General features: G+C 41.9%; 1 protein-coding gene across 4 annotated transcripts in view; it reads right to left on the bottom strand.

Moving 5' to 3' along the window:
* Nucleotides 1–27,204, bottom strand: part of BRINP1 (BMP/retinoic acid inducible neural specific 1) — a 279,680-nt gene that overhangs the window by 109,858 nt on the left and 142,618 nt on the right. Inside the window, exons 1-2 of one of the 4 annotated variants that reach the window (XM_033962435.1) lie at nucleotides 24,529–24,652; nucleotides 21,691–21,881 (exon numbers count right to left, since the gene is read on the bottom strand). In XM_033962435.1, the coding sequence (XP_033818326.1) occupies nucleotides 21,691–21,881; nucleotides 24,529–24,599 (262 nt within the window). In that variant the 5' untranslated portion in view covers nucleotides 24,600–24,652. Of the gene's footprint in view, nucleotides 1–21,690; nucleotides 21,882–24,152; nucleotides 24,309–24,528; nucleotides 24,653–27,204 lie in introns of those variants that run through there. The other 3 variants (XM_033962436.1, XM_033962437.1, XM_033962434.1) reach the window with 3 other exon arrangements.

Genomic DNA, 27,204 nt, shown 5'->3' with positions numbered 1-27,204 from the left:
TTGTGTTCATGGAGTAGCTGTCTGGAGATGTTGGGTTGACTGCAGGTTAAATGCAATTGCCTATTCCCCGGTCACCTTCTTGGAAGGATCAGGAATTTGGATTCTTTTATACGTGTGTGTGTGGAGTAACGGGAATGTGCAATATCTTGTTTACCATTCTATTGGGCTGGTGAGGATTTTCTTAGCTGTTTCTGAGTCCAGTGGGGCATGGACTATAGATTTTATGGTTAAGTATATGGAGCATTTGTTGGGAGTGACCCTTGCTAATCCTTTTCCAGCAAAGACAGTTTCCTAATCTTCTATTCTGCTTCCCTTATGATTCTTTTGATGGGTTGTGACATTTGTTCAGCAAAGGGAGAGGATTTCATACTGCCCCTGAGGCAGGATCTGTTGTCTGCTGTCTGTGTTTTCCCTAATGCCCCCACCCCTTTTTGTTTTGTTTGGTCCTCTATTGAGTGTGTAAGAAGGATTGGGACATGGTTGCTATTGAGTGGGTTTAATACTAAGCTTTTGGAGTTATGGATAGCATGTGGGGGTTTAGAGTGATTTCTCATGAGTTTGTTGCAGCTATTTTCCATGGACATTATTGTCCTGATGCTGTCAACCTTTCAGGCATAGGTTTGGCCTATTTTATTGGAGACTTGTTTTAAAGCTGTTGGCCGCAGCTTATGTGGTGGGGGGAGCGGTGACAAGCTCGAGGCTGTCACCGCTTGTGGCGGAAAATGGGGTTTGGCCCAGTTGGATCTGGGAGATGAGCAGTTAATAAATAAATAAATGTGACACTCGTATGCGATACCGCTGCGAGGGGAAGCATGACCTTGCGTCACCGTGGATCATGTTTGGGGGGAGGGGAAGCATGACCTTGCGTCACCGTGGGTCATGTTTGGGGGGGAGGGGAGGGGAAGCATGGCCTTGCGTCACCGTGGGCCGTTTGGGGGAATGTTATAAATTTAAAGACTTAACTGGAGCTAGTTTCGACACCGAATAGCTCCCTTGGGGTGTGTGAAATATGCATTGGGGGTTTGTTGGTTTTTGGACACAGATTGCATTGTAAGTAAAGATAATATTCAGATAGATAATAAAGCTGCGGCCAAATATTTATTCCAATAAAACTGAGTTGTGTGATTATTGATTGATGGTGATTAGCTTTCAGTTGCAGGTGACGGGAATGCGAATGCTAATGTTAAGAAGAACACCAGATTCATCTGGTGTGATATAACATTAGCTGAGCTGATGTCACCGGCTGGTAATATTTATTGAATGATGGTGTGGGTAAAATGGGAGGGGGGACAGATAGTGAGGGGAATATATGAGGTGTTATCAAGGGTCTGTAGAATAAGGATTGACAATTTTATAAGAGGAGGTAAGAAAGGGTTAATAGATAGAGCTTGTAAGAAAGAAAAATGATTAGGGAGGTTGCTAAGGTGATGGGGTGGAGCAGTCACGTGATTGGTTGGATGTTGTGGCACTCTGGAGTGAATTCTGTGAGGAAAGGGGAACAGTAGAGTAGTCTCTTCAGGAAAAGATTATCCCTCCCTCCCTCCCATTTGTGCTGATGTTATGTTTTGTGTCAGTGTTGTGGGGTGGGGTGGGGGGTTTACATGTTATATGTCGACTTGAGTGGGTTTGGAGGAGCTTATGGGGTTGGGGGGGAGGTGGTCGCAGCTTTGGGTGGGGCGGAAAATGGGGTTTGGCCCAGTTGGATCTGGGAGATGAGCAGTTAATAAATAAATAAATGTGACACTCGTATGCGATACCGCTGCGAGGGGAAGCATGACCTTGCGTCACCGTGGATCATGTTTGGGGGGAGGGGAAGCATGACCTTGCGTCACCGTGGGTCATGTTTGGGGGGAGGGGAGGGGAAGCATGGCCTTGCGTCACCGTGGGCCGTTTGGGGGAATGTTATAAATTTAAAGACTTAACTGGAGCTAGTTTCGACACCGAATAGCTCCCTTGGGGTGTGTGAAATATGCATTGGGGGTTTGTTGGTTTTTGGACACAGATTGCATTGTAAGTAAAGATAATATTCAGATAGATAATAAAGCTGCGGCCAAATATTTATTCCAATAAAACTGAGTTGTGTGATTATTGATTGATGGTGATTAGCTTTCAGTTGCAGGTGACGGGAATGCGAATGCTAATGTTAAAAAAAAAAAAGGAAGAGACACCTACAGGGAAACACAGGATCAAGAGCATACAGAGAAAACAGAAGTTTGCAGGAATCAGGAACATATAGAGAAAGGAGAGCAGAGACCCCTGCAAGAAGAGAAAAATAGCAAAGAGACTGGGGATGAGAAAGAGAGCAGAGATGCTTGCAGGGAGAAAAAGCTAAGCAGTAGTGTTACAGCTCGAGAGTGGAGACTGAGGAAGAAAGCAGAGACAGCGCTACACAGGGAAATGGAGGGAGGAAAGAGACAGAAAGAAAAATACAGACATAAATTCTAGCACCCGTTAATGTAACGGGCTTAACGACTAGTAAATACATAAAACTTTACCAGAAATCTATCATTTCTGATTTCCACATTCTATCCAAAATGGGGCTTACACACCTATTCTCATCTTTTTTTTTCATTTTCACAGTAATGGCTATCTTTTTGATACTTTCTGTTTAACATTGCCAATAACTTTACACAGCATATCTGCTCATACTGTTCTCTTTTCTTCCTCTTCCTCAGATTCCTCTCTGTTCCTTGTTAGCATTTCTATTCCTTTCTCTTTTCATGAGTTAATCTTCCTTATTGGGGTCCTTTTACTGGGGCTCAGTAACCAACTTAGTGCATACGATAACCGATTTAGTGCATGCTGAGGCGCCCATTATATTTTACGGGCGCCTTAACATTTAGCGTGCGCTAAATCAATGAGCACATGCTAAATTGGTTAGCGTGCGCTAATGCCCTCGTTTCTGAACGCCTAGCGTGGATTTTAGTGCTTGCAGTTGCGGTAATTGCTCCGACGCTCATAAGAGCATCGGAGAAGTTACTACCACTGCCGGCGCTAAAACCTGCGCTATGCGTTCATAAAAGAGGGTATAAATCAGTTAGCGCGCCTTAGTACAATGACCCCATTATTAGGTATGTGCATTCTTTCTGCATTACATTACATTTGGATCTTTTCATGTTACAAGGGGGTGCTGAAAAGTTCTCAGCCCAACCAACCAACTTCTTAAATTCTGAGCGTTATTTTGCAACTGTAGTTGAGAAGAGTGTTATCTTATTTCGTTAAGCGCCAATTTGCAGAAATTAAATTTTATGTTTTTTAACATTGTTTCAGATCATGGATTGAACCATATCCATGTCATTCTCTTCTTGGTTGGGGCTGAGACCTTTTCAGCACCAACTCGTGCTGGCAAAATCAATTTGACATGTTTAAAACTATGAGTTAACATGCATAAAGCCAATTTTCATGCAGAATTGTTTTATACAAGAGAAAGTACAGAATGAAATAAAAACTAATTGAAAATCAGCCAATATGACTGAAAACAAATAAAACCATGTTTAACATGCACATTCCTACTCATTACCTTCTTTATCTCCTTTCATCTCTTATTCATCATACTCCTCATCTCCCTACCTCATCTAATTCCTTAGAGTACTCAGCGATTTGTTTACTTATCCTCCTAATCATTCTCTTTTTTTTTCTTTTGTATTTCTTCTTAAGAACATAAGAATTGCCATACTTTGATAGACCCAGTATCCTATTTCCAACAGTGGCCAACCCAGGTCCCAAGTACCTAGTTAGATCCCAAGTAGCAAAACAGATTCTATGCTGCTTATCCTAGGAATAAGCAGTGGATTTCCCCAAGCCATCTACTACTTAGTAGCTCCATCACATGTCCCCTAGTTCTAGTATTTTTGGAAAGAGTGAACAAGTGATTTATTTATTTATTTGTTCACTTTTATAGCCTGTCCTCCCCAGGAGCCCAGAACGGGTTACAATAAAATAAAATTAGGTACTTGGAACTTCCCTAACTGTCCCGAAGGCTCACAATCTAGTTAAAGTACCTGAGAAAACAATTATGAAATAGTAAAGATATAACAATTCAAATAATAAAAAATAAAAAGAATAACATTAAAATAAATCAAAACCTGAAAGACCCAAAGCAATCCAAGCAAGACAGAGTAGAAGTCCAATTGGGCTCTAATCAGTGTAAGGCAACAGCAGGATACAATGGCCGAGAAGAACCCTCGATGATAGTCTATCACTGGCCGAAATTGATCTCTAGATCCCAACCTTGGGTGAGGGCTAACGCTGAAGATCGCAGGTAAAAAGTAGGAGGCAGGTCACAGCTGATATTGAAGTCCGCCATCAAAATCACTGCCGGAGCAGGGACAGCCGCAGGCCCAATGGACAGCAGGGCCGATTCGTCGGGATCTCTGGCTGTGTGATGTCTCAAGGCGACACAGATATTCTTCCTCATCAAGGCTGATCCTCCAGAATGTCTCATAGCTCCACCAGCGATCTACCGACATCAGGTCTTCCGGCTCCACTGAAGTAGACTCCGCTCGATTCAGTCAACAAGAAATAACAACAGCAAGTTCAGGCCATGTGGAGCAGGAGGGCCAAGATCAAACGCTGAAGACAAGAAGGCAGGTTGGCCACTGCAGATCCACAGATGCCAAATCCTGTAGTCTCCAGCAAACCGTCTCCAGTCTCAGAAGAAAGGCACACAGCAGGCCCAGGACTCCCGGTGGCAGGGGAGGGATCTGCACCTGTCTCAGGGCCCAACAGTAAGTCACCTCCAACATCTACCCTGTTCACTCCACTCATTATTTTATAGACCTCTATCATATCACCCGTGATCCATCTCTTCTCCAAGGTGATGAGCCCTACCCTACTTTAGCCTTTCCTCATAGGAAAGTTGTCCCATCCCTTTTATCATTTTTGCCACCCTTCTCTGAACCTTTTCTAATTCTGCTATATCTTTTTTGAGATATGGTGACCAGAACAGCACACACTATTCGAGGCGCGGCCATAGAGTGATGCAAGGGCATTATAACATTTTCATCTTTGTGTTTCATTCCTTTCCTGATAATTCCTAACAATCTATTTGCTTTCTTAGCAGCCACCACACATTGAGCTGAGGATTTCAATGTATCCTCAACAATGACACCTAGATCCTTTTCCTGGGTAGTGACTCCTAACACAGAACTTAGCATCGCATAGCTATAGTTTGGGTTCCTCTTTCCCACATGCATTACTTTGCATTAGCTCACATTAAAAGTCATCAGCCATTTTGACACTCAGTCTTCCAGTCTCACAAGGTCTTCTTACAATGTTTCACAATCCTTTTGCAATTTAAAATTATCTCACTAGTTATTTCCATCTCTAGATCATTGATAATTATGTTAAAAAGCAGCAGTCCCAGCACAGACCCCTGGGGAGCCCCACTATTTATCCTTCTCCATACTGACCATTTAAACCCACTCTGTTTTCTGTCTTTCAACCAGTTCTCAATCCATAAAAGGACATTATCTCCTATCCCATGATTTTCTAATTTCCTCAGAAGTCTTTCATTAAATACTTTGTCAAATGCCTTTTGGAAATCCAAATACACAATATCAACTGGTTCATCTTTATTCACCCCTTCAAAGAAATGCAATAGATTGGTGTGGCAAGATTTTTCTTGACTAAAACCATGTTGGCTTTCTCTCATTAATCCATGCTTACGTATATGTTCTGTCATTTTGTTCTTTATAATAGTCTCTACTATTTTGCCCATCACTAACGTCAGACTCACCGGTCTATAATTTCCTGGATCACCTCTAGTACCTTTTTTAAAAAAAAAAAAATCGTCATTACATTGGCCACCCTCCAGATTTACAGTACTATGTTGGTTTTTAAAGAAAAATTACAAATTACTAACAATAGCTCTGCAAATTCTGTTTTCAATTCTATCAGCACTCTGGGATGTATATCATCTGGTCCAGGTGATTTGCTACAATTCAGTTTGTCAAATTGACACATTACATCATCCAGTGTTACAGAGATTTATTTGAGTTTCTCTGATTCATCAGAATTGAATATAATTTCTGACACCGGTATCTCCCTTTTATATGTAACTGATCTCACACATATATTATTTAAATATATTAGATTATATATAAACTAACATGGAAGTGCTCAGAACTCACAGGTAGAGAACCTGCAAATGGGGACATGCCTCAAAATGCGTACCCCTTGGTCTATCACTGCACCTCCTCCTTCACTCATAAAACTGTTTAATTTTTCTTATTATATTATTCTATTGTGATTAATTTCATTTGTATAAAGTGCTTAGTGCTCAAAATTCATTCCATTCTTGAAATTTCAATCATTTAATGCTAAAAATTCCATAGCCTGGTGAAGTCAATGAAGTAAACTGTGATGGTACTATCGGGTTCTGATGTGTTTCGCCCTCACGGGCTGCCTCAGAGAACCCACCACTTTGTATGACGACCAAGAGGACGTCAGCTTGCCTTTCTTGCAGTTTTGAAGAACGGAAGGCAAGCTGATGTCCTCTTGGTCGTCATACAAAGTGGTGGGTTCTCTGAGGCAGCCCGTGAGGGCGGAATGTGTGTGTGTGACTAGCAAGTTTGATAATTCTTCCATTAAAGGCCTAAGTGAAGAACCAAGCTTTCTACTGCTTCCTGAAATAGAGATAGTCTTATATTAAGCAAAATCTTTCAGGGAGTGCATTCCAGAGTGTGGGGGCTACTCTTAGGGTTTCCAGATTTTCCCAAAGGAAAATCCGGACCTATAGCCATGCCCCCAGGCCAACCCAGTTCTGCCTGCATAACGCCCTATCCCCCCCATCCCTGCCCATAGTCCCACCCCCTTAACCTGTTCGGGCATGGAGAAGGCTCACTGGCAGGTATCACATTGTTTGATGTCATTCTAAAGGTGTGGTTAAAAATACTCCTTGAAAGGACCACAGTGACCTTGAAGATGTATAGAGTCAGACCCTTTTGTTCAAATACTCTGGGCATTTTCCTTTGGTGCCTTGAAGATCAGACATACAGTTTTAAATTTAGCCCTTTATTGTAGTCAGTGAAGTTTTTGCAGAAATGGTATGATGTGGTCACGTCGCTTATAACCTTCTATTAGTCTTATTGCAAAACTGGTGTGATGTGGTCACGTTGCTTACAACCTTCTATTAGTCTTCCTGCAGCAATAATCCTGTCTTGATGTTATCATGGCTTGCACAAGACAAGACTTGCCTTCTCAATGTAAGGCAAGAGGCAGTGTAATTTTCATAAATAAGAGAAGCAGATCTTGAAGGTTGCTTGGATTTGAGGAATCAGAGTAAATCAGTGTCTCACAAACTATCCAGAGCCATGACACACTAAACAGTGGGCCGTGGCTGGAGGGCACTTGAAAGTGCACAGACATTGATGTCTGCGCATGAGTGAAGGCACTGCAGACAGGCCCTGAGCCACCAGTGTGTGTGTGTGTGTTGGGGGGGGGGGGGAGGGTGCTGAACAGGAGAGATGTAGGGAGGAGGAGAGGCACCGGTACCAGCTGACTACAGGATGTGCCTCTCTCCATTAGAGGCACGTTCTGTAGGCAGTCAGCTGTCACTGCAATTTTGCCGCAGCACACTGGTGAGGGAGGGGCCGTGGGGAACTATACACCAGCAGGAAAGAGCTAAAAAGTAGCCAGAGCTGATGGCAACCGGCAGAGGGACCAGTCCTGACAGGGGGGACTAGTGCAGCAGAGAATGGAAGTTCGGTGGTGGGTGGGTCTGCAGGGACCTTATACACTGGCAGAAAGAGATCTGGCCCTGGCTGTGGGGACCTACAAACCAGAAGGAAGAGCTAAAAAGTAGCCAGAGTCTGGAGTCGAGGAAGTGGCTCAGGCTTGATGACCAGCAATGGTACCGGTGAAGAAGGATCCAGGTGGGGGAGACCCAAGAGGCCAGGGAGTGAGGGACTGGCAGTGGTTCCCACAAGGAGAGTCCTCAATGCATGCATCTGTGATAATATGACTGAGGGGCTGGGAGAGCCCTCAGTGTGTATGTGCAGGATAAGATGGCCAAGGCTGAGGGGGAAGGGCTGACAGCTGACTGGCAGAGGGACTGGCTGGGACAGTGGCGACCGGCAGAGAGACTAGTAATGGCACCAATAGCAGTTAGTGTATCCCTAGGAGGCAGCCTGATAGACCCTGGGAGTATTGGACAGAGTTCTACGGAGTGTCCAGCAGAGGGACCGGCTGGGACGGTGGCAACCGGCAGAGGGACCAGTAAATGTCACTGGAAGCTACCGAAGACCTGATGGGCTGATGTAGGGTCAGAGAGGACTTGGGAGAAAACCTAGAGAGATGGAGTCCAGGGAGGACCCGGAGAGGAGCAGGAGGGTTGGGAAGACCTGGTCATGGATTTTAGAAGGGAATGAATGTATGGTATGTATTTGTAACCCTGTATATTGTTGTTTTAACAGGATCCAGAAGAGAACAAAGGTGACTGGGGATGGATATGTGATGGGTAATACCGCTCAGCCTGGTCACATGATGACAGACCTTGGTGAGAAATTAGGAAGAGCAGTAGCTATCCATGCTTTTCTCATCAGTGCTGTCCGCACTCCTTAGCTCTTTATTCAGTGGGTTTTATAGGTAGGGAGAGGGAGGCACATCAAAATTTATTAAGTAATATACGAATTGTGAAACCAGGAAAGGAACAAGTTGACCCATTCACCACCACTCACTGACCTGAAATCATAAGCTTTTATTCTTTTAACATCTTTTAATTTTTTACCCTTCCTCTCATTTACTTCCCTATTGTTTTTCAATTCTAACAAGGAATTGTAACTTTCCCCACTACCCCCCACGATTCATGTTAGTCCTATTCTGTAAGTCTGAAATTATTTTATTGCATTCACTATCCCCTTTTTAATAAATAGTACATCGCTTAGGAAATTAAATAAGCGATTCATCAAACACTAATAAAAACTTGAAACTTGAAACCTTCTCTCCTTCTGCTTATTAAAACTGGAGTGAAAAATTCACAATCCTAGTATAGCAGTGTTAAAATATCTTTCTTGACAATTAGCTAGAAATGGGCCAGAAAATTATAAATGGTAATCCTGACCCTAAACCTCCTTTAATCTGGGATAATGTATTTTAAGGATTTAGCTATTTGTTGTACTTCAGTTTAACAAGATCATTTTAATCCTTTTTTTTCATTATTGTTTCATGATGCACTGATCGCTGCCTGATGAAAATTAGCTAGGTGTATACTGATTTTACAATGATGATGCTAAATGCTTATTTGTTTGTCTCTATGAAGATTCTTCCTTGCTTTTCAAGAAGTATGAAGATGATATTGAAAAAAGAAAGACCTCTCTAGGGCCATCGTTTTCATACCTGTCCTATAAGAGATTTGTAGCTGCACATGAGCAATAATTCAAATATAAACAAAATTATAACAATTAGGCCCAGATTCTCTAACTGGCGCTGATTTTTTTAGGTGCATGTAGGTGCCTAAGTTCCATTAAAAAATGCCATTTAACAATATTTTTAATTGAGTTTCATGGAGCCTACCGGCACCTAAAAAATCAGCGTTAAAATTGTGGAGGGAAATGTATTTTGAGGATTAAAAATACTTAATTATAATATTGTAATCACATCATATGTCATATTCAAGTTTCAAGTTTCAAGTTTATTTATTCTTGATGAATCGCCTATTTAAATTGCTAGGCGATGTACAATAATAATAACATATATTAATAAATGAAACAAGTACAATGTTAATGGTGACATAAAAACAAATTTGTTGTTAGTTAAAATTTAACACACTTAACAAACTGAGTGTAGACATAAGTTTAAAATAATTTTGTGGGTAAGACATACAAGACATGTGTGGTTAAGAGGGGGAATAGTTACAATTTTTGATAGAAGAGAAGAAAAAACATAAAAGGGAAGAACAAAAAGGGAGGTTATAATAGCTGTTTTAAAAAAAAAAATATAAAAAAAAATAAAATAAAAAAAATAAAAAACTCGGTAACGGTTTAAAAATAATCGATTTTTCATTGTCCTAAGATCCATACGCATCTTTAAAGAGAAAGGTTTTTAACATTTTTTTAAACAGTGTTAGGTCTTTTAGTTCTCTAATGTATTGTGGTAAAAGATTCCATGAATGTGGGACCATAACTGAGAACATGTCTTGTCTTCTAGTTCCTATCATTTTAATAGAAGGCACGGAAAGAAGATTAAATGAAGATGAACGAAGTGATCGTGTTGTACTATATGGGATAAGCCATCTGTTAATAAATTGGGGTTCATTAAAGTTTAAAGCTTTAAACACCAAAAGCAGTAATTTAAAGGTGATACGATGGCTTATAGGAAGCCAATGGGATTTAATCAACAGTGGGGTAACATGATCATATTTTTTAGCTTTGTAAATTAGTTTCACAGCGGTATTTTGTATAAGTTGCAGCCTTCTTTTTTCTTTTTGTGTTACGTTTATAAGAAGGGAATTGCAGTAATCAATTTTAGACATTATTAGGGAATGAATGAGAATATTAATGGATTCTGGTTGTAAGAATTTTGCAAGAGAGCGAATCAATCGAAGTTTATAAAAACATGATTTAACGATATTGTTTATATAGTCGTGATATGTGAGCTTATCATCTATCAAAATATATATATATTATATATAATAATTGGGCAGAGGGTGGGAGAAAATGATTGTTTTACGTATTATTTGTGTGGTTAATAGTGCGTTTTATGCAGTATTTTATGTTCAATTAATTGTATTGCACTGTCAAAGTTTGAAAATCAATAAAGATTTTTTTAAAAAAACAAATAAGGGTGCAATTTTCAATGTGAGCTACCATTAAAATATGTTATGTTACTGTTCATCCCAATTATTTGTAACTAAGAGGGAATTCATCAAAGGCCGCGAAGCACGTTAGCCCAAGCAACCAATTTTGCACATGCTAACCGCTAATGATGTCTATAGAAATATAATAGGTGTCTTTAGTGGTTAGTGCACACAGATTGTATGCACTAATACACTTACCCCCTCTTCTATTAAACTGCGCTAGCAGTTTTTTTTGCGCAGAGCCGCGCTGAATGGCCCGTGCTTCTCCTGACGCTCATAGGAACTCTGTGAGCATCGGGCCATTCAGCGCGGCTCACCGCGCTACAAACTGCTAGCGCAGCTTAATGGAAGATTTAGGCACAGATTCTCTAACTGGCGCTGATTTTTTAGGTGCAAGTAAGTGCCTAAGTTCCATTAAAAAAATGCCATTTAAACAATATTTTTAAGTGAGTTTCACGGTGCCTACCGGCACCTACAGAATCAGCGCTAAAATTGTGGCTCAGCGCTTTAACACCACTTTGAGCATGGCTAACGCTGGAAGCGGCATTAGGTGGCCTAAAGTGCCTACCGAGGCGCGATTCGCATAAAAGGTAGGTGCCGGAAATGTAGCCCTGGAAAACCCTGGCCTACATTTTTTGGCAAGCACCTTTGCTGGAGGTGCAATTCTGTACCTGGCACATGATTGACACTCGATTGGTGGCCGCTTTCAAGTTTCAAGTTTAATCTTTATTTGATGAATCGCTTATAACAATATCTAAGCGATGTACAGTATAAAAACCATCAGAATGTGGTAATACATTTAGTTTACAAAAATCAATTAAAAGACAGACAATATTGGACAAACAGGAAGGGGTGGGAAGGAAGGGGAAAAGTTACAATTTTGTTATATGTTAGAAATTGACATCAAAAGGAAAGCACATTGGGTAGTAATGGGTTAAGATAATATAAGAAGAATGTGAAAACCTAAAATGTTATGTTTTATGAATCGAAAGCGTCTTGAAATAGATATGTTTTTAAAATTTTCTTAAACGTGACGAGGTCTGTTTCGTTTTTAATATAATTAGGAAGGGAGTTCCACAATGTAGGGGCTTTCACAGAGAACATATCATTTTGTCTTGTGCCTATGATTCTTAGCGAAGGGATTGAGAGCAATTGTAATGAAGAGGATCTTAAAGAACGAGAGGATTTGTATGGGACAATCATTTTTGCAATATATTGGGGTTCGTTGAAGCTCAATGTTTTGTAAACCAAAAATAAAATTTTAAAGGTAATTCGATGAGTTATGGGAAGCCAATGTGATTTGATTAATAAAGGGGCAGCTGCCGACAATGGCGCCGGTTACAGAATCCAGCCCTCAGCGCCTTTTGATGAACTTCCCCCAACCCCCTCTGCTACAAAACCGCACTAGCAGCTGTCGCGAGGTAACGGCCTCGAAGCCCATAGAGATTTAAAGGGCTTGGGGAACCGCTAATGCAGCTTTGTTGAAGAGGGGGTAAGTGTCTGCATAACATGGGACCTGTGTTATAACAGCATGAGTTGGGGAAAGTTATCAAAGTGGGTTACCATTAAGAGAAATTATCTTCCTGTTATCTCCTCTTATTAGTAACTAGCAGGCATTACTAAAGTGCGGTGAAATCCTTGTTTAGCGCGTACTGACATAGAACTTTCCCACGCACTAACCCCCAAATTCTGTATATGATGCCTTAAGTTGTGCATATACATCAGTGTGCAAAGTCAATTTGCGAGCAACTTAATTGAGTAATTGGCCTAATTGGTACCAGTAATTGGCAATTAATACCTTACAGCTGATGCTAATTGGCACTAATTAAAAGTTAGACACCTAACTCAGAAAAGTGCAGTTTTATTTTTAAAAAAAGTATGCGCCAGATGCAGTGTGTAAATTTGAAAAGGGGGCATGGCCAGGGGAAGATCGTGAGCATTCTTACAAGTTATGCACATTGCTATAGAATACAGTACACCCCCGCAACTTTGCAGTTCCGACTTTGCAGACTCAATCGCAGGTTTTTTTTTCTGTGCAGGTTTTTAAACTAGAATGACTCCAGAGAAAGTCCCAGGGCTTACAGGAGACAGAGACTAACAGCCAATGACAGGCCGAAAAGTGTGCCAAAATTCTTTCCGGCTCGGTTTCCTGTGCTTAGCAGGATGAGGAAGTGAGAAATGCCAATCCCCCAGCACTGTTCTGCAGCCCTCTCCCACCTCCGAGCCCTGCAATCAATACAGTACAGTATTAGTGGTTTTTTTGAAATTTGCGTTTGCTCCAGGAACGTAACCCCTGCAAATTTCGGGGGAATACTGTATACCCAATCTGCGCACAACTTAGGCATAGGCATTTAGGCCTGGTTTTAGCTGATCTAAATGGGCGCACCTAAGTTATACAATGTACAATGCTAAGCTTCTATAAAAGGTATGTGCATCTTGTAGAATCTAGCCAAGCACCATTCTAGACGGCAACAATTATTTGGGTACTATAAATATGGGCTTACCCCCAAATTCTATATATGAAGTGACATTAAAGTCAGGCATTTTCTTTTTTTATTCCTTGCAGATCATGTGCTAATTTTTCCTATCATACGTTAACCTCGCATTAACCCCACATTACCTAATTATACTTAAATCCAGTTTCGATGCAGTCCGCTAGAGTGTTAGGAAACAGCATGCCATCCTTTACATTCCTCACAGCCTCCTCAATATTTTCTATCCCGTCCCAGAACAGTTGTTGTCCACTGGCACAATGAAAGTCATGTCAGAAGTGAGGCATTCCTGCTCCTACTTCTCCTCCCTGGGGTGTCTTTCCTTCAAGCATTCCTCCTTATTTCCAAGCCAGACACCCTTTGCTGTATGGAAGGGACTTGAGTCATCATGCACAGCAAACCTCTCTTGTCTTGGTTCTCAGTACTTCCCCCTTGTTGTTAGGGTCTCAACAGGGATGGGCAACCAAAGTCCTTCCCCCCAGTCCTTCCCCCCCCACCACAAACACAATCCCTTTTATTACTTCTATGCCCTACCCCAGTGTTTTTCAACCTTTTTACACCCTTGGACCGGTAGAAATAACAGAATTATTTTGTGGACCGGCAAACTACTAGGACTAAAATTTAAAACCCCCATTTCTGCCCCATCTCCGCGAGCTCGGTCACCTCAGTAACTATAGAAAAATAGACAAATATAGTGCAAAATATAGATAGCTGTTATAAATTCTCAAAAATGACACGTTTTGATCACTAAATTGAAAATAAAATCATTTTTCCTACCTTTGCTGTCTGGTGATTTCATGAGTCTCTGGTTTGCATTTCCTTTTGTCTGTGTATCCATTCTTTCATTTCTTTCTTTCTGCACTCAGGCCCAAGAATTGTCCCTTTCAATTTCCTCCCTCTTTCCTTCCTATGTCCTTAGTGCCCCCAGTGCCTCCTTCCCATGTCTTTAGTGCCCCCAGTGCCTCCTTCCCATGTCCTTAGTGCCCCTTCCTGTCTTTAGTGACCCCAGTGCCTCCTTCATATCTTTTTAGTGCCCTCAGTGTCTCCTTCCTATGTCCCTCTCATTGCCTTCCACACTTTGTCCCACCCCCCACCCACAAAGCCAGCTTGCCTGCCTGCCTGTCTACTTCTCTCCCTGGCCAAAGCCAGCCTCCTTGCCTGCCTACCTTCTTCCCTCCCTGCCAAAAAAAAAAAAAGCCTCCTTCCTTCCTTTCCCCTGCTATTGTTGCTAAAGCTGACAGGAAGTCTTCTTTCCGACGTCAATTCTGACGTCGGAGAGGACATTCTGGGCCAGCCAGGCAGCGATTGGCTGGCCCAGAACATCCTCTCCGACATCAGAATTGACATCGGAAAGAAGACTTCCTGTCGGCTATAGCAGCAGCGGCAGGGCGATAAGAGAAGGGGACCCGGGTAAAGGAAGGAGGGAGGGATAGGAAATGATTGCCGGTCCCGTTGTCCCCGAGCACAGCTTTGGGACGCTATCCCGAAGCTGTGTGTGGGGACAAAGGGACAGGTCTGAAAACGGACCTGTGGTCACTTTAATCTTGCTGGCTCTGCGGGGACCGGCAGAAATTTCCTGCGGACCGGCACCGGTCCGCGGACTGGTGGTTGATGAATAGTGCTCTACCCACATTGTCTATTTCCAAACCTATCCACTAGGTTGAAAATCCCAACGCTTCTTGGTTAGTGACTGCTCTCAAAATCCATCCGCCCACCACTCAAGGTGGGGGACATATTTTTAGAGGAGTCACAACATTTTTTAAAAATAAAATTGAAGTTCCTTCTGTGCATGCTGCCATAATTCATGCATTTTTACTGTAGCCTTTTATGTATTTTACAAAAGATTCTGTATTCAGAGAGCCTTTTGCTAAATGGGCTTCAAATTGTGAATATCCTGTCTTGAGTATCCCTTTTCCGATCTATACAAAATTGTTAAGGCACTCTGGACCTGCAATCATTGAATATTATTATTAGTCAAAACTGTTATAATCTTTGCTTAACTGGAAAGAAGCTTGTTGGTCCATCTGTTCCTTAATTGTGCACTAGAGAGATCAAAGGCTCCTATAGCTTATAATACAGTTAAGTTCTAAACTTTTTTACATGGAGAGCAATTTTATAACAGGTCTCTTGGGTTGCAAATGCAAGAAAAAATCTATTTGAGCTTATTTTATGAAGGCATATAAGCATGTATGTGTTTTTGCCCCCCTTTTATCAAGCCATGTTAAGGTTTTTATCATTGGCTGCTGTGGTAAAAGCGCTGAGCTCATAGGAATTCTATGAGCATCGGAGTCTTTACCACAGCGGCCGTCGATTTAAAAAAAACCCTAATGCGGCTTGATAAAAGGGGGCCTTTATAGACTACTAGCTGATGCCCCGGCGTTGCACGGGTATTTAATTATAGCAAAAACACTGTAAATGGATTCAAATAAAGATACTTTATAGTGGTGAATGAAATTATTTTTTTACAGCTTTATAAAAAGTACAATATTCAAATTATAATGTGAAATATTTGACAAAATGAATACAATACAACTAACACAAAACTTGATTATAAACAACATTTTTAGTTTCACCTCCAGGAGCAAGAACATATAAATTCTTGGGTGAAGAGACCCCCAGAATATATCACCCAGGTAGTGAGGTATCTGCATACCAAGTTTCGTTCAAATCGGTCAAGCCGTTTTTGATTTACTGTGAGAATGGCAGCTGTTTACATGTTTTCCATTGACATGAATGGGTGAAATCTGATGTTCTGTTTGTAGCTCCGCCCACGTGTGCAGGTGGGCCGTGAGACCCCCAGAACATATCACCCCAGGTAGTTGGAATTACTGTGAGAATGGCAGCTGTTTACATTTTTTCCATTGACATGAATGGGTGAAATCTGATTTTCTGTTTGTAGCTCCGCCCACGTGTGCAGGTGGGCCGCGAGACCCCCAGAACATATCACCCCAGGTAGTGAGGGATCTGCATACCAAGTTTCGTTCAAATCGGTCAAGCCGTTTTTGAAGTACTGTGAGAATGGCAGCTTTTTACTTTTTTTCCATTGACATGAATGGGTGAAATCTGATGTTCTGTTTGTAGCTCCGCCCACGTGTGCAGGTGGGCCGCGAGACCCCCAGAACATATCACCCCAGGTAGTTGGAATTACTGTGAGAATGGCAGCTTTTTACATTGTTGCCATTGACATGAATGGGTGAAATCTGATTGTCTGTTTGTAGCTCCGCCCATGTGTGCAGGTGGGATGCGAGACCCCCAGAACATATCACCCCAGGTAGTGAGGGATCTGCATACCAAGTTTCGTTCAAAACGGGCAAGCCGTTTTTGCGTTTGCAGCTTTTTACATTTTAGCCATTGACATGAATGGTAGAAATCTGATTTTCAGTTTGTAGCTCCGCCCACGTGTGCAGGTGGGCCACAAGACCCCCGGAACGGTAGTGAGGGATCTGCATACCAAGTTTCGTTCAAATCGGTCAAGCCGTTTTTGCGTGATCGCGGCACATACACACATACACACACACATACATACCTCCGATTTTATATATATAGATTAGAACAAAAACTGCAGAAATTCTGACTACATTTAAATCATGGACATTTACCCCAGCTCAGGAGCAGACATAAATGATCACATATAAAGGACACATCCATATTTTATAAAATACACATTTAAATTGCAACTCCACCCTTACTCCTTATAAAACCCACTGCCTGGGTTGCATGAAAATATGCACATTCTTGCTAATGCACATAATTTTCCCAAGATCATTTTGTAAGCAGAATTTTACTAACATCCATGCATGAAAATATCATTATAAAATTACTCCCATAGTCAGAACACTCCTTGAAACAACTCCAAGCCAAACATCAGATCTGAAACATAGAGCTCCTTTTATCAAGTCACGCTAGCGGGGTTAATGCACGTGACGTTTCATCACGTGTTAACCCCCGCGCTAGCCTAAACACTAACGCCTGCTCAAGGGAGACATTAGCGGCTAGCGCGGCCGGCGGTTTAGCACGCAGTATTACGCGCGTTAAACTGCTGGTGCGGCTTGATAAAAGGAGCCCATAGTAAAGTATTCATACTGAGTATGTGAATGTATTCTTATCCTTGGTGTTCTTCTCTTTCTTTTCTGTTTTTTTAATGGAGTTCTTTTCATTATGTATGATTATTCTGTAAACCGCTTTGATCTCATTTGTAGCCTAAGTAGTATATTAAGAGTTTTAATAAACATACTCAAACAGTAAAACATTACTTCTCCTTATTTACCTCAACTCCATTAAATCTTTTCAATTATGGCCTGCTGTCTTAACTCCAAATCTCATTTGTTTTTCATTGTATTCTTGACTGCTCATTTGTTTTTATTTATTTATTTAATTTACGGCCTCTTTTACAAAGCCGCGCGGCAACAGCCCCGAAGCCCTTTAAATCTCTATGGGCTTTGGGACCGTTAGCGCAGCCGCTAGCGTGGCTTTGTAAAAGGAGCCCTTAGTTCTGCATTTATTTATTGGGATTAATGACCTATCTTTGTGAAGAGATTTATAGAAACACCACGTCTTTAAGCCCTTTACATTAATGGGTGCTAGAATAGATATGTCTGTCTTTCTTTTTTTCTCTCTCCTTGGCCGCTGTCTGTCTTTCTGTCTGTCTCTCTGGCATTCTTTCTGTCTATGGCTCTCCCTGGCCCCCTGTCTGTCTTTTTTCTCTCTCTCTTCTTGGCCTCTGTCTGTCTGTCTATCTGTCTGTCTGTCGGTCTGTCTTTTTTTCTTTGTCTCTCTCTCTCTCTTTGGCCACTGTCTGTCTGTCTCTCTGGCCCTCTGTCTGTTTGTCATTCTTTCTGTTTGTGTCTCTCCCTGGCCCCCTGCCTGCCTATCTCTCTCTGTTGTGCCATGCCTGCCTGTCTCTCTGTGGCCCCCTTCTGTCTCCCCCCCGAGCAAACCAAGATTGCTGCATGCCTCCAGCACACCCCTCCCCCCAAAGCAGCCCCCTTTCCCTCTCCCCCTCCACTTCCCTGTATACCCTCTTCTCCCCCTCCATTTCCCAGTATACTCTCCTGTCGTTGCTCTCGCCGTCGCTCAAACTGCCGCACACGCTGCACGTGACGCAAATAGAACATGGTCATGGAAGCACACAGCACGGAGGCAGGGATCATGGCCTCCTAAGTGTGCATGCGCGCTTAGGGTTTTATTATAGAGAATAGAAAAATGAAGGCAAGTAAAGACTATATGGCCTATCTAGTCTGCCTAACCAAGCCATCTACTCTCTAATGTACTTGTCCGAAACTTTATTGAATTCAGATACAATTTTCAACTCTACCACCTCCATAAGGAGGCCATTCCACACATTCACCATCCGTTCTGTGAAAAAGTATTTTCTGAGGTTACTTCAGAGTCTATCTCCTTTTCACCTTCATCCTATGTCCCCCTCATTCCAGAGCTTCCTTTTAATTGAAAGAGACTTGTACAGCATGACATAAATCTTACTTTCAAATATTTGTAAGTTCAAAGTTCTTTTCTTGATTTGTTATATGTTCAGATTCATATGTATTACACTGTTACTATTTGAAAATCAATAAAGATTTATTAAAAAAAAAAAAGAAGTGGAGGTTACAAAAAAACTAAAATACATTAGGGATAGGAGTTACATCTTTACAAACCATCAGAGGGTAGAAGAAAGGCAAAGAATTGACAGAGGGCATGAAAGTGCAGGAGATGAGAAAAAAGAATGGGGGTAATGAAGATATGAGAATCAGAGGCACTAAGATCAGTAAGAATTAGAGGCATTATTTTTAATGGTAATTGCTCATACATGGACTATTGCGAGTAATCACATAGGGTTCCATAGTGTTGCTGGAATAGAGTTGATTCCAATTGTTTCAAGAAGGAAAGGTAGGGGATTTCCTTGATGAACCCTTTAAGTATGGAGTTCCAGAGATTAGGACCCACATATGAGAAGGCTCTCTTTCTAGCTGATTGTAGTTTTATATCTCTCAGGCTGGGGATTTCAAACCGGTTATGTTGAGATGATCTTAGAGCTCTACTAGGTTGATATCTGGCCTGTTTCTTGTACAGATATTCTGGAAGATGAAAATGCCAGACTTTGAAGACTAGACAAAGCAGCTTAAATTCAATGCGTTTGGTTATCGGCAGCCAGTGTAATGCAAATTGTACTAGCATAATGGGGTCAATACTGCGCACGCCTGTTAGAAGCTTGGTCGCAGTGTTTTGGATTAGCTGGAAGAGGGAGAGGTTGGCTATGTGTTACAGTAATTGCCGCAGTAGTTAATTATGCGCTGTACTTTAGATTACACTACTACTACTATTAATAATAATAATGATAATAGCAGGGCCTGTGATCATTGTGACATGCAATTTCCTTCTTTTGGGACTATCACACTTTACAGGGTAGTTGTACAATGGTGCTGAATGATAAACTGAATATGATTAACATTGCAAATTCCTTCCAAAAAAAACATCTAAATATATGAAAATTGTTTACCGATGGTCAGTGGCGTACCTAGCATATGTGACACCCGGAGCCCATCATTTTTTGACACCCCCCTCATCTGTATGAAAAACATGATTTTTAGTAACAATCCACATGTCATACAAGAGTGTACCTAGGAAAAGGCAGCATCTTACATACTGCAGTGAGCAGTACATCAATAAACCCATTGTAAAACTAAACAAGCCAGACTAGTACAGATCAATCCTACAGAGTCAATCCTAACAGAAAACCATGTTTTCTCAAACACAGAAAACACCTTCGCCTAGTATGTAATCACAAACTAACCCCTCCCCCTTTTACAAAACTGTAGTGTGGTTTTTAGCCATGGTGGTAACAGCTCAGATGCCAATGCTAAAAAACGCTCTACAGTTTTGTAAATGGGGAGATAGAATAAAAATACGTAGACAAAGGTTAAACTGAAGCACCAAGAAGCTGGACTCTGCATACAATGCAACACCACAGGAACAACGATGCATCTCCCCTAAAGCAAAAAATAAATAAATATAATTTTTTTCTACCTTGTCTTATCTGGTTTCTACTTTCCTCATCTTCTTGTCACTCTCTTCCTTTCATCCACTGTCTACCCTCTCTCTGCCCCTTCTATATGGCATCTTCTCTCCTTCTGTTCTCCTTCCAGAAACTTTATGCCTCCCCCTTCCATCTCTCTCTCTTCACCCCCATTGGTCTGGCATCCCTCTTCTTCCCTTCCCTCCTCCAATGGTCTGGCATCTCTCTCCTCTCCTTCCCTCTCCCACACCCCCATGGTCTAGCACTTCACTCTCTCCTCTCCCTTCCCCCCACTTCCATCAGCATCTGCCCCCCTTTCTCTACCTCCACCACCCTTCCATTCCACCCTGACCCCCTTTCTCACCCTTCACCACCCACCCCCTTTCTCACTCTCCACACCCTTCCATACCACCCTGATCCTCTTTCTCACTCTCCATACCCTTCCTTATCACCCTGACCCCCTTTCTCTCCCTTCACCACCCTTCCATACCACCCTGACCTCCTTTCTCACCCTTCACCATGTTTCCATACCATCCTGACCCCCTTTCTCTCCCTTCACCATCCTTCCATACCACCCTGACCCCCCTTTCTCACCCTTTACCATGCTTCCATACCACCCTGACTCCCTTTCTCACCCTCCACCCTTCCATACCACCCTGACCCCCTTCTCTCCCTTCATCACCCTTTCATACCACTCTGACCCCCTTTTTCTCCTTCCACCATCTGCTAAGCTCCTTTCTCTCTCCATCCAAATCAGCAAAGTCCCATGATGACTACTTCTGCTGCCTCTGCTCCGGAAGAAGTAAGTGACGTCGGAAGGGGTCTGGGCCGGCAGATGCAGGGAGTTGCAGCAAGGTCCTGTGATGACTGTGGCTGCCGGTCCACCCCCCACTCCCCCGATGTCACTTACCTCTTCCGGAGCAGAGGCAGCAGAATAGTCATTGCGAGACCTTCCTGCACTTCAGCGCGGCTGCTGATTCTGCTCTGGAATAAGTACAGCAGCCATGCTGAGGTGCCATTTTGAGCAGCGCGGGAGGTTCCGGATCCGTCCAGCTGTGCACCCCCTTGAAGCGTGCACCTGGGGCAGATCTCCCCCCCCTCCCCTTGGTACGCCACTGCCGATGATCGACAGTTACTGGAAAATGGCCCACTGATTCCCAGCAGATACCATCAGCATTCCCATAATCTACATGTGTGTGATGGCATAGATGGGTAGAATATATAGCTATAGTAGAGAATCTTTGATGTGGCTATTGAATTATTTTATTTTAGTAGATTGTTGATGTGTTTGTGTGGTAGATTGTTTTGGTATGTTAACCACACATTCATTGAGGGCTTGACTCACTTTAATAAAAGGGCCCTTTAGTTTGTAGGAAAGAACTAGTACTTACCTCCTAGAGTGGCAGAGATGAGGATATGAGTACCGTATTTCTTGATGATGGTATCGATGAATTGTTGGGTGGTGGGTCTCCTGCCCAGCAGGCGGATGCTCCTCTGGAATTCAGGCATTAGTGGCACTGGATTATGCTGTAAATCCTTCCGTTCAATGGCTGTGTTCCTCACCTTCCAACGGGCAAACTCTCTGCAAAACAACCACCAGATATACATTCTGAGATTTTATAAGGACAATAATGCTCAGATAAGAAAGGAAAAAGAAATAAATAAAAAGAGAAGAAGAACATGAAGATTCATGAACAGTTTAAGTTGATTTTTGAATTGAGTAATAAGGAAAAAAATCCATAAGAACATAAGAATAGCCATACTTGGTCAGACCAATGGTCCATCTAGCCCAGAATCCCGTCTTCACGGAGGCCAATTCAAGTCACAAGTACCTGTCAAAAACTCAAATAGTAGCAGCGTTCCATGCTACTGATCTCAGGGCAAGCACTGGCTTTCCCCATGTCTGTCAATAGTATACTATTGACTTTCCTTCCAGAAACTTGTCAAAACCTTTTTTAAACTCATCTGTTAACCACTGTCCTTCTTTGCCAAAATTAGTGATGTTTCTGAATTTCAAAGCTAAATGCTGTCAATTGAAAACAAGGTAAGGTCAAAGATGCAGTTGATGAATCTGGTTATCTTTCTTTCAAAATAAATAAAATTAAAAAATCCCCTTCTTTAGAAAGCCACGCTAGCGTTTTTAGCGCCAGCCATGGCGGTAACAGCTCGGATGCTCATAGGAATTCTATGAGCGTCAGAGCTATTACTGTGGTGGGTCAGCGCTAAAAACACTAGCGCAACTTTGTAAAGGCGGGGTAAGATTGGAAAACTGTTTAGACATCATCACCATTACTCATATCTATTTTGCGAGCTAAGTAGAGTTAAGAAAAAAATGCCTGGAATTCTTCCAGCAAATTGTAAAATATTATATTTTTTTGTGCAAAGATCTAATTTCCTTCCACTTCAGAAAGTATGTATGGAGGTGGAACACACACACACACAAAACCATCAATAAAAGTCAAAAGACATCAAAAGCACTGCCTAAGTCTTAAGGTAGGCTATGAGCAGATGGTTCTGGTTTGCCCAGGGATTTTTCTTGTTTTTTCAATGAGCTTTTTCTCTTCTTAAAGTTACAGGAAATTAATACTTTGGATGAAAGGTTCTCTGTTTCTCAAAATTCTGCCAGTAAAATAACTTGCAGGCATGGAAGGTAAACATCACCTTGAGTGAACCTCAATAAATAAATAGATATTATAAGATACCAAGTTCTTCAAGGCACATAGCTGCATATGTTTCTCTATTTTAATGGCCCTATTTCAGTGGTTTTCACTAACTTTTAAGTCAGGGACACTTTGGATCCAAAAGAGCTGAAAGAGAGCAACCAAATATCTTCCCATGGAAGACCAGACACTGCTGACCAGCAAGTGTCAATTGTGGCTACATTTCACCTGATGGATGCATCAAGGGAAGGGCTAAAGAGGAACAACCATAAAACACACTTCTCTCTTGAGTAACAGAAATATCAGCAATCCTGCAGTAAATCTAGAGAGCAGTGTATTATATGGTTATACATCTCGTATCCTTGCCTCTGACGCAGCCTTGAGGCAAAACGTGGCCATATTGGGCTTATTGAATTCAAATTTTTTTCAATTTTAGTTTGTCTAGTCTGCTGTGTTTGCATCACCGATCATCCACCTCACCTACATTTCTTAGCATGTGTCAATGACATTTATCCCCACCAATCCATCTTCAAACTTTTCAAGAAGGAAAGCATTTCCACATGCATTATATTTGTCTATTGAGAAATGTCCTTCAAGCATGTGGTTTATCCACTATGCACTTTCTCATGAGCTTGGTTAGAGAGGCATATAGTAGCAGAATACCCCCTCAAAAAAAAAAAAAAATGAGGAGTTCACCCTAGAACAGGGGTGTCAAAGTCCCTCCTCGAGGGCCGCAATCCAGTCAGGTTTTCAGGATTTTACCAATGAATATGCATGAGATCTATTAGCATACAATGAAAGCAGTGCATACAAATAGATCTCATGCATATTCATTGGGGAAATACTGAAAATCTGACTGGATTGCGGCCCTTGAGGAGGGATTTTGAAACCCGTGACCTAGAGGTCTCAAGGGGTCATCAGTGACCTTCGGGCCTTGCACTGAAGAACACTGCCCTATTTTAACACGTGACACTATGTGCCATTATAAAATTAACTTAAAGACAGTAGGGAAACATATTTATATCAGCTCTGAGACAGTAGTAACCATATGTGTACATGTGTCAGTAAGAACTGGCATATATTTTTATATTTATTAGTTGGTTGGCATATAATCCTTCTGGCATGCGGTTTACAAATCTAAAATATGCAGACATTTTATAACATTAACCTATATATGTAAGTGCCACTCTCACCCCTTTATGCTCTAGTCTTTACCTCTGGAAAAAAAACCAAACAAACAAACACATGTATATCATGTAAAACTGGACCCCTTTCCCTGGCATGTGTCAGTGGCATGTAGTCAGGGCCTTCAGGAGATTCACTGAATATCCAACCCTAAAAATATGGGTTTATTATTATTATTATTATTGGTTCCTTCCCATATCAGCAACAGAATAGATAGCATGATTAATGCAAAAAGAGCAACCAGGGCCTTCAGGAGATATACTGAATCCAAAAGATTAAGGGGGGGGGGGGGATTGGGGGCTCTGTCAGAGGTGTTCAGAATTCAGAAAGCTAAAATTGCAAAAACAATTTTTGTTTTTAGGCTTCTAAAAAGTTATACATTACCTGTCTCTAAACCAGAAAGATGGATAAATGTGTGGATATTTGTCAAAGTTTATCTCACTACAGCTTTCCATGTGCTCCCCTTCCACTGGAAAGATTGTGGTAGGCTCCACCCAATGGGAAGGACTGCTCTAGTTACAGGAAGGTGGGGCTGAGTTGCAAGGGAAATGGGGGAAGCAGATGTCTGTATTGGGTCTTTGAAGAAAATCAGTTGAACTAGTGAGTGGTCTTGAGTTGTTGAAAAGGATTAGGACTGAAGAATGATTACTTAGGGCCCAATATAGTATTAATCCAGTCCTGGTAATCCTGCTGATCTTCAATAGTTAAAGTCAGTGCATGTGTATTCCTCCAGGACAGTGGTCTCAAACTCATGGCCCAGGGGCCACATGCCACCCACCAGGTACTATATTGAGGTTCTAGGTTTGTTTATCATAATCACAAAAGTAAAATAAAACAGTTTCTTGATCATGTGTCTCTTTAGTTATAAATTACAATATTATTATTAAGACTTAGCCAAGAGGAAAGATTTATAAACTATAGAGTTTAACCTCATGCAAAGCTGTCATTTCTTTAATAAGACATTAACTATTTTTTTTCTGAGGCCCTCCAAGTGCCTACAAATCCAAAATGTGGCCCTGCAAAGGGTTTGAGTTTGAGACCACTGCTACAGGAGTACTGCTGAATCTTTTAGCAGTCTATCAGGAAAAGTCACGCCTTTCTCTGCACAGTAGTATCCCATTTGGCTGAGCACTAACTGTTGTTCCACTACTTTTTCATCTTGTTTGTGGGTGCCAGTGGCCCAAAGCCACAGTTTGCAGTCTTGTTGACTGGTTCTGTTTCAAGTGTTAAGGATATTTTCATTAACGTTCCAGGCACCTGTGCGATTGGTTTGGCCCAAATGTGGCAATAACTTTGCTTTGTCTGCTGTCACTCCTATTTGAGTATGACCTGAAGAAGGAAGGGGTGACAAGGCAAAACTTATTTTATTTTATTGCATGCACTCTGGAGGTCATGTGTCTGCTGCTCTTGGCTTTTGTATTTTGTTGGTGGATACATAACAACTTATTGCGCAAAATATTTTTTGATACAATCTGTAGTTCTACACCACATAATACCAGCCACAATAGGTCATCCCCGGGGATGGATTGGGGGGGGAGGGTGTACAAGTGACTTGTGTATTTTGGGGACAAAATAAATACATGGTCTCTGGATCTTTTTCATTAAGGAACCATAGTTCCTTTGCTGATATTATACCTTGTTCTGCTGACCTAAACAATACCTCCTCAATCTCTTATTTGAAATTGACCCATGGGGTCACCTGCCAATTCCACATAGGTTTTATTTTCAGTTGTCAGCCTCCTGTTCATAATTCTTATAATCTAAAATAACTATAATCTAAAATTTTTATAATCTAAAATTCTTATAATCTAAAATCCCTTGTCTGCTCCTTTGATTACTATGGATGTATTTTGTCATATTGAAACAGATACAGACCACGGTGGTGGCAATGTTGGCCTTAAGCTATTACGCTGTGAACAGAGATCGGAGAATAGGATGTGTGTATGATGTATAGCAGGGGTGCCCACACTTTTTGGGCTTGCGAGCTACTTTTTAAATGACCAAGTCAAAATGATCTTCCAACAATAAAATTTAAAAAAAACACAAAGCACATTGTATGCATAGAAAATGTTAATCATCATTCCTATTCCAGGGTTTTTCAAAGAGGTCAAAGCAGATGACTCTAAGCACTATCACCTCAGTAACAACCATACAAAAATAGACAAATATACCCCCTCCCTTTTTACTAAACCACGATAGCAGTTTTTAGCGCAGGGAGCTGCGCTGAATGCCCAGCGCTGCTCTCGACACTCATAGGCTCCCTGCGCTAAAAACCTCTATTGCGGTTTAGTAAAAGGGGACCTTAGTGTAAAATATAGACAGCAGATATAAATTCAGACACATTTTGATCACTAAATTTAAAATAAAATCATTTTCCCTACCTTGTCTGGTGATTTCATGAGTCTCTGGTTGCACTTTCTTCTTTTGACTGTGCATACAATCTTTCTTCCCTTCTTTTAGCCTGTATGCTTCTTCTCCTCCAGACCTCATTCCTTCCCCCCAACTTTTCCTTCCTCTTCCCTGCCCTTTCTTTCTCTCTGCCTCCCTTTCATTTTTTTCTGTTTCTCTTCTTTCCTTCTGTATCCCTGCCTGCCCTTTTTCTTTCTTTCTCTCTGCCCTCCCCCAAGCCACTGCCACTGCCATTACCATCGGGGACCAGGACCCAAACACCACCAATAACAGGCCCCAAGCTCTCCCTGCTTCGGCCAACCTGCATTCCTCTCCCCGACGTCAATTCTGCCGTCGGGAAGAGGAAGGCTGATCAGCCCAAGATCGTGATCAACCTATTGGGGGAAATGCTGCCGGGTCCTGCCTTCGTGGAAACAGAAAGTAGGCAGGAACAAGAACAAATGCTTCACTAACCTGTCTCCCGCATTAGCCCGTAGCGAACGCTTGCTTCAGGGCTCTCAACATGTGCGTGCCGGCTTCCCTTCTCCTCCCCCCCCCGGACATAACTTCCGGTTTCGGAGGGAAGAGAAGAGAAGCCGGCACGCACACGTTAGAGCCCGGAGCATAAGTTCGCTAGGGGCTGAAATCTTCAAGCCGTTTTTTTTGGGTTTT

The sequence above is a fragment of the Geotrypetes seraphini genome, chromosome 10 (genome assembly GCF_902459505.1).
Source record: "Geotrypetes seraphini chromosome 10, aGeoSer1.1, whole genome shotgun sequence".
Lineage (NCBI taxonomy): Eukaryota > Metazoa > Chordata > Amphibia > Gymnophiona > Dermophiidae > Geotrypetes > Geotrypetes seraphini.
This window is presented reverse-complemented; position numbering and strand designations above follow the sequence as displayed.